General features: G+C 41.6%; 1 protein-coding gene across 1 annotated transcript in view; it reads left to right on the top strand.

The window, feature by feature from the left end:
- The first annotated feature begins 17423 nt into the window (after nucleotides 1-17423).
- kcnip1b (Kv channel interacting protein 1 b) overlaps nucleotides 17424-18393 on the top strand; it is a 66913-nt gene continuing 65943 nt past the window's right edge. The window contains exon 1 of the mRNA XM_073829890.1: nucleotides 17424-18219. Within this exon, the coding sequence (XP_073685991.1) occupies nucleotides 18132-18219 (88 nt within the window). The 5' untranslated portion in view covers nucleotides 17424-18131. The remainder of the gene's footprint in view (nucleotides 18220-18393) is intronic.

The following is an 18393-nucleotide window of genomic DNA, read 5'->3' as shown; positions in this document are numbered from 1 at the left end:
TATTTGTAACAGTAAATTATGTGTTGTATTTACTTGGCCTTAAGTTACAAAAAATAAAAATGCTGCATAACTGTTTCTAATACAACGGCAATGGGAGTTAAAGGAACACTCCATTTTTTATTTATTTTTTTGGAAATAGGCTCATTCTCCAACTCCCCCCGAGTTAATAAGTTGAGTTTTACCGTTTTGAAATCCATTCAGCTGTTCTCCTGTTCTGGCAATATCACTTTTAGCATAGCTTAGATCATTGAATCCTATGAGACCAATATAGCAACGAGTTTCGATATTTGTCGTATTTTAAACTTGACTGTTCTGTAGTTATATCGTGTACTAAGACCAGCGGAAAATGTAAAGCTGAGATTTTGTAGGCCGATAAAATTAGGAACTACACTCCCATTCCAGTGTAATAGTCAAGGAAGTTTGCTGCCCTAACATGGCCGAAGCAGGCGCAGTAATATCACGCAGTGCCTGAAATTAGTTCCCAGCTAGGTAACTGCCAGTGTGACCAGCTTTTTGAAATTGTGACCAAATTCCAGGCGCTGCGTGATATTACTGCGCCTGCTGCGTTCCTAGTTCCTAATCTTATCAGCCTAGAAAATCTCAGCTTTACAATTTCCGCCGGTCTTAGTACACAATATAACTACAGAAGAGTCAAGTTTTAAATAGGACAAATATCGAAACTCGTTGGTCCTTTTTGAACGCGATGCTATATTGGTCTCATAGGATTCAATGATCTATGCTAAGTTATGCTAAAAGTGATATCGCCAGAACAGGAGAACGGCTGAATGGATTTCAAAACGTAAAACTCAATTTATTAACTCGGGGGGAGTTGGAGAATGAGCTAATTTCCAAAAAAGTGGAGTGTTACTTTAAGGCAAATTTGACATCTTTCTCTCACCTTTTCTTTTCTTTGCTATGGGAATGCAACAATTATACTTGGTGTAATTTCTATTCACCACTATAGAAGTTTATTCCACTATGACAACTTCAGCTTCTGAGAACCCAGAAATGTGAAAAGAGTCTATAGTGGGATTAAAATGAAAATTCTGTAATTTAGTCACTTTATAAACCCTGTGTGACTTTCTTTCTCCTGTAGAACACAAAAGATATTATGGTTGTTCTGACTTGATCTCATGACAAAAACGTACCTGTGGGAACTTTTAACAAAATACGCACCAATAAGTACATATATCACTGCAGTTTCCAATAGAAACGAACACTAAAGGTGGTAAAACAGCAAACACTTGTAAATGTTGTCATACAGTTATGATTACAGATCCCTGTGTTTCGCTTTCTGGAAGTAACAAGCTTGCTCGGTACCAGCAGGGAATTGGATTTAGGATGCGTAATTCTTGGGTACAAATCCTGTGAAAAACTAGCCTGGGTTTCCCCATGCTGCCTTGCGTGCAGTGCAATTTTATTCACGCTGCTAGGCAGCCTGGAAACCATGTACCAAATTTTCACCTCAGATAGGGAACCAATCACAGAACGGGGAGGGAGCAGCAAGACGATGACGCCTTCTATGCGACTCTTCGAAGCAGTTTGTTTATAAATATGGATCCAGCATGGCAGCAGACGCGAAGTTATCTTTCGATGCAGCCTTAGATAGTTACACACAAGGCCGTTTCTCAATACCAAGTATGCATAGTTCGGACTTGGAAGTTTGACTTGGGAGTACAAACTCCCGAGGACGTGAGGATGCAAGTCCTGCAATTCTGCAAATGGAACAGTAGTGTACTTGATAACGTCAGTCAGCTCGCCTTTTCTACTCCGGTTATCTTCACTGCTTCACTGTATGTATTTACAATAAGACGAAATATGATATCAACCACCTCTGTCTCTTTTCGTTTTCATTTAAACATATTGTCACGGGTGAAGAATCACACGACAAGGTTAGCTGAGTGAACAACCCCGGAGGGTGGATTTATTAACAGAAATACTTTAGAAAGTGCAGGTGCAGTGTGACGTGAGGCTGGTGCGGCTTGACTGTGACGTGCTCTTCGTGTTGTCGAAAGTGGGTGGCCAGGGGGTGCTCCAGTGAGGGCTGCCGGTCACTCGCTGCTTTCTGTAGAGAAGAGAACATAGGTTAGTCGCCGTTTGGTCCAGCTTGAGACTCAAGTCTGTCTGACTGAGCGAGACAGTGGCTTATAAAGCCAGGCTGCCGATTAGGAAGCAGCGGTGACCGATCAGCGGTGATGAGGACATGCAGGTGTAGATCGTTTGTTGCCAGGGCGACGCTGATGAGTCCGGAGACACTCGTCACATCCCCCCCTCCCCCCCTAAGCGTCGTTCTGGTCCTGAGAACAAAGGAAGATAGTTGGGGTGAAATAAGGGGTGGGTGGGGAATGACCCCTGACAGACCTGCAAAAGCTGTCCAGATCTGAGAGAGTCCATCCGCGTTGGCGTTGGTGGCCCCGGCGCGGTGGCGGACTTCAAAGTGGAAGTCCTAGAGCGCGAGGAACCAGCGAGTCACCCTGGCGTTGGTGTCCTTAGCCCGGGCCATCCACTGTAGGGGAGCGTGGTCGGTCACCAGGGTGAACTTGCGGCCCAAGAGGTAGTACCGCAGCTCCAGGACTGCCCACTTGATGGCCAGGGCTTCCCTTTCGACGGTGGCGTAGTTTCTCTCGGCGGGAGACAGCTTCCTGCTGATATAAATGATCGGATGCTCCTCACCTTCTTGAACTTGTGAAAGAACTGCTCCCAGTCCCGTGTCGGAAACATCCGTCTGCAGGGGAGGGGCAGCTGAAGTCCGGGGCCCGTAGGACAGGAGAAGATGTGAGGGCGGTCTTGATCTTTGCCGGGTCTTGATCTTCTTCCACGGCTGTAGTCCAGCATATCTTCTCAGGCTGCCCCTTCCTGGTCAGATCTGTCAGGGGGGCGGCTAAGGAGGAGAAGTTAGGGATAAATCAGCGATAGTACCCCGCCAACCCCAAAAAGACTCGTACCATGGGTCTTGGTTTCCGGTTTCGGAGCAGTGAGGACAGCTTCCACCTTTTTTTCCTGGGGCTGGATTAGACCCCGGCCGACTTGAAAACCCAGGTACTTGGCTTCGGAGAGGGCCAGATGACACTTACGGGGGTTGGTGGTTAGTCCAGCCCGTCGGAGTTCGGAGAGCACCCTCCACAGACGATCCAGGTGGTCCTCCCATGCCTCGGAGTGCACCACCACATCGTCCAGGTAGGCGGCCGTGTAGGCTTGGTGCAGCCGCAGTAGGATGTCCATCATTCTCTGGAACGTCGCGGGGGCACCATGCAGACCGAAGGGGAGAGTCCGGTACTGCCAGTGTCCACTGGGGGTGGAGAAGGCGGTCTTCTCTTTGGCAGCCGGGGTAAGAGGAACTTGCCAATATCCTTTGGTGAGGTCTAGCGTGAAAATGTACCGGGCGCTCCCCAAGCAATCTAGGAGCTCATCCACCCGAGGCATGGGGTAGCCGTCGAATTGGGAGACCTCATTCAGGCGGCGGAAGTCGTTGCAGAAGCGGAGGGTGCCATCCGGCTTCGGGACCATCACGATGGGGCTGGACCAAGGGCTGCGTGATGGTTCGATTACCCCAACTTCAGCATTTCTTGGACTTCCTCCTCAATGGCCTGCCGACGAGCTTCCGGGACTCCGTAGGGCCGTTGCCTGACGATCACTCCAGGGGGCGTCCTGATGTCATGCTGGATGACGTTGGTCTGCCCGGGCTGGGAGGAGAACACATCCGGGAACTGACCGACCAGGTGTTGGAACTTCCCTGATGCCGAATAACACATAGGGGATCATGAGGTCCCAGTCCCGTCTATTCTCCGCCGCTACCCTCCGGAGCATTTGCTTCAGGGTTTGGTTGAAGTGTTCCACAAGCCCGTCGGTTTGCGGATGGTAGACCGTGGTCTTGAGCTGCTTCACCCGCAGCAGCCTGCAGAGATCAGCCATTAGCCGGGACATGAACGGTGTTCCCTGGTCGGTCAGGATTTCCGTTGGTATCCCGACATGGCTAGCCAACAGAAGCAGTTCCTGGGCGATGGCTTTCGCTATGGCTTTCCTCAGGGGGACTGCTTCTGGGTAGCGGGTGGCGTAGTCCACGATGATGTGCTCATGTCCCCGGGCAGACTTAGGCAACGGCCCCACCAGATCCAATCCGATGCGCTCGAAGGGCACCTCAATGATGGGTAGGGGAATAAGAGGGCTGGGGGGAGGAGTCCTGGGCACCTTGATCTGGCAGGTCGGGCAGGCTTGGCAGAAAGCCTTGACGTCAGCATCCAGTCCAGGCCAGTGGAATCGGTCGCGGATTCGCTGGATGGTATTCGTTATTCCCAAATGACCTGCCATGGGATGGGAGTGGGCCAGCTCCAGGATGGTCTCTGTCTTACTCCAGGGAACAACTAGAAGCTCCTTCTCCTCCCCCCTTCGGTGGGCGACACAGTACAGCAGGCCTTTTCGGACAATGAAGTGCAGGAGAGGATGGGGCCGTGGGAGGACGTCTTTATCATCGATGACTCGGACCTGGGTCCAACAGTGCTTAAGGCGGTTGTCCTCCCATTGTTCCCTGGCAAATGAGCCCCCTCCGGAGGCCTGCTGGAACACATAAAAAAAAAGGTTAGAATTTTGAGGGGGGGACTCACCATCTCTCCCGCTGTCCGAGGTTAGCAGGGCCGGCCGGCGGCGAGGTCCTTGTGGCCACTTGCGGCGTCGACGGTTCCCCCGCGGGCGGACGGGCTGGGTGGTGGTGGCCAGCAGGCGGTCGAAGCCAGGCCAATCCCTGCCAAGCCGTACGGCCACAGGGAGGTCCTTTACTAATCCAGCCTCGACGGGCCAGGCGCCATGGGCGGTGGAAATGGTTACTCGGCGTGCAGGGACTTGTCGTATGTCCCCGTGAACACGTGATGGGAAGCAGGCTTTTCTGCCTGGGATGGGGCGGACACAACCGAGACTGGATGAGCATGACCACACTGCCGGAATCGAGTACCGCTCTCATTGGCTTTCCATTGAGAATGATATCGGCTTCGGGGGCCGCTGGTGGAGGGCTCTGATGTACGATGCAGCCCGCCAGCCAAGTCCGTGGAGGGGTTGTGGGATCCGCGGTGGGCATCGGCTCATCCTGGGGCGAGGGAACCGCCGGCCTGTTGACTGTACGCGGGGGGCCCTCTGTCGCGCGTTACTCCTGGACCACCCTCCGGGGGAACGGCGGCGCTCTATCCCCAGCCTCGCAGTATTGGACGGCATCCGCCAGCTCGATCATCTCCACAAGCTCAAGGTGGGACCGTGGGAGGGCACGGAGGAGACGATTGATGACCACCCATTCTACTACCTGAGCAACAGTGGGCTCTACCTCGAACAGCCAATGTTGTGCAAGGCGCACGAGTTCAGCCGCCTGGGCGCGTGCAGGCACCCGAGGTTTATACTCCCAGTCATGAAACTGTTGAGCAGCACAAATAGATGATAAACCCAGCCGGGCTAAAATTTCACGCTTCACTTCAGTATAATTTTCGGCAACGGCCAGTGGCAGGGAGAAATAAGCGCGATGCGCCTCACCTGTTAGGAGGGGTGCCAGTGCCTGCGCCCAATCTTCTACGGCCCATCCTTCACGAGTGGCGGTAGTTTCAAAGATCCGAAGGAAAGCTTTTACGTCATCATATGCCGTCATCTTGGGTAGGAGGTGGGTGGCTTGCTCTCGGGCGTCAGGTAGTGGAACACGCTGGGCAGTGCGAATCCGGATGGCAGCGAGCTCTTCTTCAGCTCTGCCCTGCCGGGTGGCCAGATGCTCCACTATTTGTTGCTGGCGGACGCTTACCTCGGTGAGGCGCTGAAGCAGATCGTGCATTTCCATAGGGGAAGAGCGCCGGCCGACTTTCGCTGTAGGTGAAGACAGAAAAAAAATGATTTTAGTGGGGTGTTGTGCAAAACGCTTGCCGGTGATTCTTCATGCAATTGCCCGCATTCTCCACCAGGTGTCACGGGTGAAGAATCACACGACAAGTTTAGCTGAGTGAACAACCCCGGAGGGTGGATTTAGTAACAGAAATACTTTAGAAAGTGCAGGTGCGGTGTGACGTGAGGCTGGTGCGGCTTGACTGTGACATGCTCTTCGTGTTGTCGGAAGTGGGTGGCCAGGGGGTGCTCCAGTGAGGGCTGCCGGTCACTCGCTGCTTTCTGTAGAGAAGAGAACATAGGTTAGTCGCCGTTTGGTCCAGCTTGAGACTCAAGTCTGTCTGACTGAGCGAGACAGTGGCTTATAAAGCCAGGCTGCTGATTAGGAAGCAGCGGTGACCGATCAGCGGTGATGAGGACGTGCAGGTGTAGATCGTTTGTTGCCAGGGCGACGCTGATGAGTCCGGAGACACTCGTCATATTATTAATAGCTGCAAAAACGTAGTTCAGGGAATGTACAACATTACAGTGAAACGAAATATTTTATATCAAACAGCATGGCCTCTTTTCCATTTCATTTAACGTTAAACATATTAATAGCGACAAAAATGTGGTTCATGCAACGCGTTACAAAACAACAATTACAATAAAAGGAAGTGATATCAAACACCACTGCCTCTTTGTTTTCTTCAAAATATAAACCACAACTCTCTTTTCGTACTCATTTTTAAAATAATAAAATATATTAATATGTGATTTAAGCTATATGTGCACTGTGTATAATACATCTTTATTCTATGTACAATAAAATGAAACATGACAAACACAACTCTGCCTTTTTTGTTAAATGTCAGTTTTAATGAACAATATTAGCCATTATAAAAGTATAAGTATAAAGTATAAGAGACTTAATGTAATGTAAAAAAAAACAATGTAATGTAACTTAATGTAATCGGAAATAAAGACAAAAGCAGACAATTCGGTCAAATGCATGCGTCAGCGTTGAATTACAATTGATAAATAATTTATGAAGCATAACTTTGTCCTCAGTCAAAACTCTTCATCTTCTTCCTTGTCGAATTTCTGTCGCTCTACGTACGTCGTCCGGTATAATTAAAATGATTGGCTATGAGCTACGCACAGGCGCATTTGATAGACATTCGTATCGCCCAATAAACGGCTCTGGGCATTCGTAAACCACGCCTCAAATATGAGAAAATAAACATGTGGTTCCCAGACCACGAATCATGACGTTGTCATGACGTGGTTTGGCGTTAGCCAAGCTAGTGAAAAATATGACTCACGATGAAATAGCTGAAAGATTAAAAAACAAGCTAAAACGGCATGTTTGCTATTACGTTTTTACATCACATTCACTTTTGTTCATATTATCGGGTAGGTTTAGGAATAGCACAGATGGTACGTTATTTTATAACATCACAGAGCATTAAAGTTATAGCACCACTCAACAGACATTTCAAGTCAGAACTGCAGTGTCAAGTACAAAACCAACATCACATAAAACGTAACATTTGTACGTTCATCTATTCTGGGAGAAAATACGAACACTCATTTCACGATCGAATAAGATTCTTGATGGCACGTATTTCGCATCTTGTTTCCAAAAGGTACATTTTCATCATGAGATTAGGCTACATATTTTAATGCAATACAATGAATGTGGACTGGAGCTTTTAAGCTTCAAAACAGACACAAACTCACACCATTTTCGATGAAGCAACCATTGCTCAAGCAAACTGTTGCCTATAGACGCTAGGGCCATCATGTACAATGTTGGAACAGCACTTGGCTTTAAAGGAATTGTTCACCAAAAATGAAAATGTACTCACCCTCAGGCCATCCAAGATGTAGATGAGAGTTTATTATATTATTAGATATTTTTATATTATTATAAAACATCACAGTAATCCACAAGTAATGTAAGTAATCCACAAATTGAGTGTTGTAATAAACAAATCTATCATTAAGAGGTTTTAACTTAAACTGTTGCTTTGGGCTAGAATATGTGTCCTCTCCATAAAAAAAGTTGTCTCATCTGAATCAGGAGAGAAATATGCACAGAAAGCCCTGTCTACAATAAATGTGGACTGGAGCTTTTAAACAGACACAAAAGAACTACCATTCATTTCATTACACTGAAAAGAGCAGCCAGGATACAAAAAAGTCCTACAGCTTTGGATTTTTAATTTTTAGACAAGTGAGTATATGATAAATGACTCTCTATTTATGTTTCTAAATATATAAATACACAATGTAAAAATCCTATTCTTTTTTCTGGCTGTTTTTTCCCCTTGCACTTGGCTCACGTCATGGAGAGCTCTCAACATGGTTTTGTTGGTGTGCGTATGTGTGTGCGTTGTTCATGGACACTAACAGTACTGTGTGGATCACTTTTCTTTTTCAGAGGATGAGTTATGACAGTCATAACCAAATATTACAACAAGAAGCACTATGTGACACAGAGAAAAAGAGAGTGAGTTACTGAAAATGTCCTCGGCCCAGTGAGGTATGAAACATTGTGGTCTAAAAGCTGTCTGTCTCCTTCAGTTACATAACTATGTTGTGTGTTTGCGCACTACGTAACTTTAACCCAAACACTTACAAATCTCTCTCTCTCTTGAATCTCCCTGCCCTTGAACCTGCCAGCATTGATTTTCATGTAGATTTCCTTATGCCAGCATCTTCATTGCTTACTTTTAGTCTTTCATAATTAATGATCGTAAAACTGTGTTCTATTTTGCTCACAAGGGCGAAACTTTGATGGATTCACCGTTTCTGTTAAGGCCAGCTAAAATGTGCTGATGTAAGGGGTCATATGACGTCAAGGTCCAATCACTGGAGAGTTCCAAGAAGCACTTCTACTGCAATATTCAAGTAACACAAACCGTTAGTTCCATAAATGCTCCCAGTACATTTTAAAAGACTGATCGTGATGCGTTAAAATTAAGCTTTATATAAAGTATAACAATGAAAAGGCTGTGAAGGTGAGAAAAGCTAGACTACAGAATATCTCCAAAGAACCACCAAACTGAAAAACACCAGAACAATGCAAATCTCATGAGAGCAGTCACCAGGAAAAAAAATAAATAAAAAAATCACCACAGTGAAAGAGAAAGCAAGATTATGACAGAAAGAGCCCTGAGGGATTTCTTCCGGTCATGGTTGGTCAAAGTGGTGAAGGAAAGCAGCATGATTAAAGCACACATTCTCTCCTTTCCTGAGAGAAACATGAAGAAAACAATTACCTACGTGTGAATATGAGTGAAGCGAGAAAATTGTTATGTCTGTTTCCCTTAATGTAAGATGAGCTCCAAAAGCCTGGGATGTTTCTGAGTTGGGTGTGGGAAGAAGCCTGCACAGTAGATTGCATGTTTCTTAGAATTGTTTATATTGTGTAGAGAGAAAATAAAGAGGAGGAGAGGAAAGGGGGTGGGGGTTAGCAGCATCACATGGTTTCAATCAGGGGCATGCATGCGAGTCAGAATCTAGAAGACAGTGTCTATTTTTACTTCAGGTGACATCAGGTTTAACACTGTTTCGTCCAGAACACAAGGGGGGGAAAAAAACAGATACATTTTTTGGGCCATGGAGACCATGAGACGCTGGAAGCTTCTTCATTTGTTGTTGTCCATGCATACTAAATCTTACAATGTTTTTCATGGTGTAACCATTGTTCAAACAATCTGTCGTCTAAAGATGCTTGATCCTAAATAAAATAAGGTTTATGAACATGCCTGGCCCATCATGAACCAACAACACTTGGGTTAAAAAAAAGTTTACCAAAACTAAAAAGAAATTACTCATCATCAGGCCATCCAAGATGTACATGGGTTTGTTCCTTCATCAGAACAGATTTGGTGAAATTTAGCATTAGATCACTTGCTCACCAATGGATCCTCTGCAGTGAATGGGTGTGTGTCTGTAATAAACAAATACAGTTACAGTCAAAAGTTTACATACACCTTGCAGAATCTGCAAAATTAATTATTTTACCAAAATAAAAGGGATCATACAAAATGTAGGTTATTTTTTATTTAGTACTGACCTGAATAAGATATTGCACATAAAATACATTTACATATAGTCCACACGAGAAAATAATAGTTGAAATAATAACCCTGTTTAAAAGTTTACATACACTTGATTTGTTAATACTGTGTTGATACCTGAATGACCCACAGCTTTTTTGTTTACTGATAGTTGTTTCTCCTGAACAGTTAAACTGCCCACTGTTCTTCAGAAAAATCCTTTAGATTCCACAAATTCTTTAGTTTTGCAGCATTTTTGAGTATTTGAACCCTTTCCAACAATGACTGTATGATTTTGAGATCAATATTTTCACACTGAGGACAACTGAGGGACTCATATGCAACTATTACAGAAGGTTCAAATGCTCACTGATGCTTCTGAAGTAAAATTGATGCATTAAGAGCCAGGGGTGTAAACTTTTGAACAAAATGAGGATGTGTAGTTTTCTTTCTTATTTTGCCTAAATATCTTCTTTTTTTCATTTAGCATTGCCCTTCAGAAGCTACAGAAAATACTTGTTCCCCAGAAGACAAAATAAGTTAAATTTACCCTCATCTTAAAAAGTTTTCACCCCTCATGAAATATCTTATTCAGGTCAGTACTAAATAAAAAATATCATGCATTTTGTATGATCCCTCTTATTTTGGTAATGTAAGGAGTGAAATTATCTAAAAAACTACTGTAATCAGGAGAATCGATCTTCAAAGAGAAAGAAACAACTCCACCCTGACCCCCCTCTCTTCGCCCCTCACTCTCACACCTCTCTTCCTAAAAGCTTTTGCTGAAAATCAGTAAGATCATCCACATGTTATATCTTGTGAATATATTGTTTTTCTCCTTCATGTTTGATATCATTTTAATGGTCTCTGTGTGATTGGCAAAATGGTCTCAATTTCATAGCAGTCACATATACTGTAAGAAAGATTGAAAACTTCCATAGAATTGGGTTTGCTGCTATTGGGTGTGTTTTCCCTTTAGGGGCAGATGGGAACCCCCAACCAGGTGCGAGCCTGGGGTTGCAAGAACTCCTGAAAGACCAAAAGGTCTTTGTATTTTTACAACTGATTAGAAGATTTGTTTGTGTTGGTCTGGTATATAAGGCAAGTGATGAAACACAACTGGGGGATTTTGTAGCCAAATGACCCCCACTGTATGCAAGAGTCTCTGGAGCTAAACCTCCAAGTCTCCCATGCTGCAGTGTGTCTCTCTGATAGTCAGGAATGCTTTTTCCACTCTTAGATACTTCTTTGAGTTATTGAGGTTATGTATTTATCTAAATTGAAACTGAATTGGATTCTCATTGTTTAATTGTGTAATTGGCATGATACATTTTTACGTGACAAATAAAATGTTATATTTGGCTATTCTGATACGTCCTGAAATCATTATGACTAGTAAATTGTGAGGACGCTTTTGTGCGCATAAATATACGGCCAGGATAAGACAAACTGAAGGCTCGGGAATGAACGAAGCAGTAGGCGCGTTCTCTGAGACCTCCTGATTTCTGCTTATCACTGGAGTTAACAAGTTGTGTATGGGAAAGACTAAGTAAACTATACTTTTTGTAAAAGCAAGCAGTAGGCAGCCGGCAAGAAGATATTAGTCCCCTACAACCTCTGAGTAATTATCAGGCTGGTGATTTTGTGTTACGAGACTGGCGCTCCGGCCGACGCCAGACTCAGACGACATTAGGTCCCCAATGAACGAATAACTGAAAGTATAGCACGTCCAAAATAATCGGGTAGCTAAATTACAACACAACTAACTTTATGATCAGAATTTAAAATTTACTATTGTAATTTGAATTTCATAAATACTTAAAATTGGAGTCAGATCAAAACGGAGCTAGATCAAAATACAAACTAAATCTTGAAGCGCTGTAAAAAGACCGAACATGCAGTAGACCTTCAACCAGCTCGCTGGACTTTGTTTTCGGGCCAGTGAGTCGGTCCTTTCAGTAAAATAATTAACATTTTGCATTTTGCATAGTGTATGTAAACTTTTGACTTCAACTGTACGTTATTAAGAGGTTTCGAACTTCAAATCATTGCTTTCAACTAAGAGTCCTCTATCCATAATATTGCTTTCTCCAGTGAAAAAGTAATCTCATCTCAACCAGGACAGAAATATGCACAGATCAACAGTCCTAAACAAATATGTTGGTGGATTTTGATGTAAGAGGAGTTTTTAACTGAAGAATGCATTGTTCGAATTACGAACTTGTATTCTGGCCAGAGGTAATGGCTTCAAGTTAAAGCTTAAAATGCTTGGGTTACAAAGCTTTTCACCTCACAAGATATTAACTGATGGGCTGGAGACATGTGCATAACTTGGATTACTGGGATGTTTTTATGAACTGTTTGGACTGATGGCACCCATCTCTAAATCTGGTCTAAGAAGAAACAAATCCTCATCATCCCTTTCATTTGCTTCCTTTTTCTGTTCACTTGTAAGCTGTGTTCATTTGAAAATATACAAACACAAATAGCCTACATAATGTAAACTGGTTAAAAAGCCGTTTAGTATAGCGCTGATTCTAAAGCGATTTGAACACTTCAAACCATCACTATAGCATTTTCAGCTGACAGTATATGGATGTATTGCTCCACTGAGCTTTTGCTAGGTGCATATCTTCCTGTCAGTTTGAAACCTGCCTCCACTTCGCTTCTAAAATATGGTGCCACAACTGTCTGGCACCTGTTATCTGTCACCTATCAAACGCACTTAAATCACACATGCTCTGTCCATTATCACATATAATGCTGCACTAAATAGAGGTTGTTGGTATCTTACTTTACAGTCACTGCATTTTCAGGTGTAGCATGGTCGATAGTGGAGGGGTGGTGGGCTGTAATCCATTAGGTGTCATAGAGCTTTAAAATGTTGGCTTGTGAGTGCAAATTAGTCTTGCTTTATATCATTACGTCCCAATGTATTATTATCTCTCTTTATAAATTACACTACTTTTATGTCATACCACTACCTCATTTTATCATATTAACTCTCTATAGATCATTAACTTTCTCTCTTGCTCACTCTCCCATAAACTAACTCAAGTAAATTAGAAGCCATTGGTATTTAGAAGATGTTAACACTGCAAATAATACATTTGTAGTCAGATATTCTAATAAAATCAGTTTTCTTTCCCAGCTGTTTACCTTCACAGACATAACCAACTATGTTTTTGTAACTTATGTGTGTTTTTAACATAAACGTGTGGGTATTTGACAGTTTAAGTGCAATAAGACATGAAAGAGAACTTAGTTTATTACTCACATTCACTTCAAAACCAAACAGATTTTTTTTGGGCAAAGTATATAAGAAACAAGGTGTAAAGGCACAGCCCTGTTCTGGAAAAGGGGGCGGGGAGCAGCAGCTCATTTGCATTTAAAGGTGCATGCACGAAAACTGAGTTCCTGCTTCCACTCAAAATAGGCGTTTTCAAAATTATATAATAAATGTGTATTTTGAACTGGAACTTCACAGACACATTCTGGGTACACCTGAGACTTCAAAATCTTGTAATAAGGGGAATAATAAGTGCCCTTTAATAGATGAGTTGACTATTGTATCTGTAATCTCATGGGTTTTGCTGTATCTCCTGCTTGAATCTAAATTGGAACACAGCAAATTTACCAGCCAGGTAGCCTGTGTCAATCAAAACCATCACTTTTGTAGATTTTTGCATGACCTTACTAAGAGTTTTATTCAGATAGACTTGTTTTTTTTTTGTTTTGTTTTTTTATTTCAAAAAGTGCACTCTAAAGTGTGCTCTAAGAAGTCTAGAAGATGTGTTGTGCAGAGCAGTGGGACTGAACAGGTGCAGGGGAGCTGAAGAGGAGTCTGAAGAGGAGTCTGAAGGTTAATTCAACAGTGCCGAGTGCAGTTCCTTGCCCTAAGCGTGTGTGCGTGTATCACGGTGTGTTTGTGTGTAAATGTGAGGCAGCTTCATTAAATGGTTAGCTGTAAAAATAGCCTGAGATGGGTGCGCTCAGACAGTGTGATGTAATGGCAACTGAGTCAGTGTATGGAAAAGAACATTTTTGAGGTGCACAGACTTTGTGGGATAGATTGGGATGGGATGGCATTTTTAATGGGCACACTGGAGGATCGTTAGCTGTATGCAAACCATAAAGTCCTTGAAGGAACTCAGTGTTTGGAACAGGGCATAAATATTGAATCAGATATGTTGCTCCTTTTTAGGAGCCAGTTTCTACTCAGAATTTTTTTTTTCTAAATATATTATTTGAGACTCTTTCAATGCAGTTTGATTAAATCCATCACAAACAAATGCATCCAGCAGCAGTGATCGACAGACAGAATTGGAAATGTTAGACCTGCAGAAAGGAAGCACGTCTCTGTTTGGACTGAACCTCACTGCAGCTTTTTGTGAGCTGATGCTTTTTCTTTGAGTGAATCCTCCTGCTCTTGTACAACATAAACTGCACAAACACAAGCAACCTGAAGTGCTTTACAGATGCTTGCCGCATTGAATTTTACTGCACAGTATATGTGAGACACCATTTTTTAATCATTTTAGGCACAAGAATAAATTATTTTATTTTCATCTGTGCTTATAAAAGATTTAGAATCTTGCAGAAGCAAAACTGAAATATGAAAGGAAATTTAGACACTGAAGATGATCTATATTCTATTACTTCAGTTATGTAAATCTCCTAATCAATAAAAATAAAACTCTCACTCTCAGTCTTGCTTGCTTTCTATACACTTTGCACTTCCACCCACACAGTCCAAAAATATTTCGATATGCAACGCAAGACATAAAAGGGCTTTTCTGAGCATGTCTAATAGAATAAGAAGCATCTGCTCTGGGGACATGCTAAACCTAACCTTTACAAACCTCCCACTGGCAGAAATATTTCAAACAAAGAAACAAATATTCAATTATCACGTTACTGCTATTTTGAAAGTGACATTAAAAATGCCTAAAGGTACATTATGTCTAAAGAGGTTGTTGTTTCTAAGAAGCTCACTGCTATTTCACTGCGGTATGAACATTTTTATAAGATTTGTCTTTTGTCTCAGTTGTTGATATGCAGTATAAAGATTTAAACAATGTGGATGTCATTGTACATAGTTTGCACATGAGAAAAGGCGTGTAAAGGCAAATGTGAGATTATGTGGGTATTTTTTTCAGGAGAAGAGAGAGACAGTGAATCATTCAAATCTTCGCATATCTCTTTGCATTGCATCTTTCCTTCATATTTCCTTTTAACTTTATCTATCTCATTCCTCCGGCATCATCCTGCCATCTATCACAGCTGTCACTTCTCATTACCTCTTCCCTCTTTCTCTCTCACTTTCCTCTTCTTCTGTCTGACTATTTTGGGTTCCCCTCAGCCAGGGCAAGAATGATAAATGAGGGCGAGAGTGGATTATGTGTGGGAATTTGGGAGTGGGAGCAATGACATTTCAAACAAACAGTATTGTACCAAACAATACAGTATTTATATTCTCACCTTAAGAATCTGTATGTTTAGTTACATGTGTTACATTAATATTTTATATATTTTATATTAATGTAACATGGGGGCCGGAGGGAGTCATTGGCTAATATTACAAGTTTTTAAAAAGGTTATACATTTTAGATTACAAAATATCTTATTTAAGTCAAAATATTACAGAACAGAAACTATAATACAACCGAATCTGTAGAGCAGAACAAACAAGAGTATTTATTAGAATCTAATCTTTACTAGTGTCCACATTATTTTTCAAGTAACAGCAGGTGTAGCCATTTGTCAGGGTAACATGATTGTGCAAGGTTTCCAATGTCATCCGCTTAAAGTTATTTTAGTTGTTCACAAACAGTCTGATATGCTGCTTGATACTCCAAACTTCTATTTTTTTCATCATACTATTTATGTTATTAATGTAAACACAGTGGTTTGTAGCATAAAAAGTTCTGCACTTTGTTCTGCACTTTGTCATTCACTTAGGAAAAAGTGCTGAGTAATTGTAAGCCTTGCACATTTACAGAAAATAGCTTAAAAAATAGAATAGAATAGAATCTAGAAAATATAGCAGAAGAATTTTATTACGTTTTAATGGAATGTAATCTAAGGATAGAGTAGCATATAGAATAGAATAGAATAGAATAGAATAGAATAGAATAGAATAGAATAGAATAGAATAGAATAGAATAGAATGAAAAACTTTAGCAAACAGAATAATGCATAAGAATAGAGATTTTAAAATATTATAGAATAGGAAAGAATAGATAAGAATAGAATGGAAACTTTAATAGAATACAAATGTTAATATAATTTAAAAATAGAGCAAAATAGAATGGAGTTCTTAGAATATAATCAGAATATAAGAAGCATAAAATAATAGAATTTAATAGAATAGAAACCTTAATAAAATAGCATTTAGCAAAGAATAATAGAGTTAATAGAGGCAATAGAATATAATTTTTGTTTTACAAAAAACAGAATAGAATAGAAATTTTAGTAGAACAGAATAGAGCAAGATAATATAGTTTTAATTGAATACAGCCTTTAACAAAATATTTCAGAACAGAATATAAACTTTAATAGTATATAATAGAATAGAAAATTTAGTAGAACAGAATAGAGCAGGAGAATAGAGTTTTAATAGAATACAGCCTTTAAAAGAATATTTCTTAATAGAATAGAAATGTTAATATAAGAATAGTGCAGAATAGAATTGAGTTTTTAATATAATAATCAGAATATTAGAATAGAATAGGATTGTTAGTAGAACAGAATAGAGCAGAAGAATAGTTATACAAATAGGGCAGAATAGCATGGAGTTTTTAATAGAGTATAATCAGAATAGAATAGAATAGAATAGAATAGAATAGAATAGAATAGAATAGAATAGAATAGAACCTTTAATAGAATAGCAGAGTAGAAAATGTGTAATGGAATATGATATTTAGCATAATGGTATGGCATATAAAAGGAACAGAACAGAACAGAATTGAATAGAATAGAATAGAATAGAATAGAATAGAATAGAATAGAATAGAATTCTTTAAAGGATAAGGATAGAGTTAATAGAGAGTTTTGAATATAGAGAATTGAATATAATCTTTAACAGAATAGAGTATAGAATGGAACAGAATAGAAACTAAAAGAATAGAATCTAGCAGAATGTAACAGAAGAATAGAGATCAAACAGAATAGAATATAATAGAATCTTTAATATAATATGATATGGTGTAATATAGCAGAAAATGGTTTTAATACAATATATTCTTTAACATAATGGAGCAGATTACAACAGAGAGTTATACAATAAATATAAACTTTCATAGAATAGAATCTAATGAGAAAACTGAGCAGAGTAGAGTACAGAATAGAGTACAATAGAACTGATTCAAACATAGTATAGCTCAGCTGCTACAAGGGAAGTGTGAGAGAGGTGTGTAAGGGATGCTTCCTCAGTGAGAGAGAGAGAAAGAGAGAGAGAGAGAGCAGTAGTCCTCTGTTTTATGCTGCAGGGATCTGTCCGGCAGCACAGAGCAGTCGGAAACGCTGCAGCAGACCACCGTTTTCTCGCCACAACACCACACAACACACACTCACACACACACACACACACACACATACAACTAGAGGAAGAGAGAGGGAGAGGCGTAACCAGGAGAAGCATCATCAAGGAAAAGGAAAGCCACTCTTTTGTCTCCATGGACACTCAACTTCCTCTGAGCAGTTCTTAGTCCGTGTAGCGCAGCAGCGCGCTCTTGCCATCTGCTTAATAATTCATCAGGTCGGTCTCCGAGCTTTGAGTCTGCAGCGCTCACCAACTTTTGCTCCTCTAACTTTCGCACAGCAGCAGTCGGCTGTCTCAGCAACTCTCCTTTTATACTTCAAACGGTTGGCACAGAGGCAGCAGAAAACAGGTTCAGGCACTTTGTGAGCATCTTGTGTGTGTGTGTTTGTGCGTGTGTGTGTGAGTGAGTGTGTGTGTGTGTGTGTGTGTGTGTGTATGAGGAGAGTGGGCGAAAGGTGTGTGTGTGTTGTCTGGACGGAGGGCATCCTGCTCATCTCATTCTTGGACTTAGGACCCATTGTTAAAACCGCAGCTCTCGTGAGATTGGATGAGAGAGAAGCTGCGTTATAAGCACTCTGGAGGCCACAGAGAGGCTTGTATGGGACGTACGTCTCGTCTGTGAGCACCGCTGGTGAAAGCAGTGTTTAGACTGTTATAGGGGCTGTCTGTGCACCCTTGGATTCACTGGCATCATGGCTGGCTGTACAAGCCGCTGCAGACAGGGGGTGCTAAAGCTCATTCAGTCCCTGCAAAGGCTCGTCTCGGGAACCCTCAGCAAAGGTAAAACACCTGCATTAACACCAAACTCAAAGGAAATAAAGGAAGCTTGTTTAAAATGGTGAGTACAGGTAAAGTGGGACAAATTATAAAGTATTTTTTTTTCCAATGATGGTTTTTAATATTACATTCTATATATTTTTTTTTTCTTTTTCAACAAATTTTTAAATATTGCAT

This window comes from Garra rufa, chromosome 23, assembly GCF_049309525.1.
Source record: "Garra rufa chromosome 23, GarRuf1.0, whole genome shotgun sequence".
NCBI lineage: Eukaryota > Metazoa > Chordata > Actinopteri > Cypriniformes > Cyprinidae > Garra > Garra rufa.
This window is presented reverse-complemented; position numbering and strand designations above follow the sequence as displayed.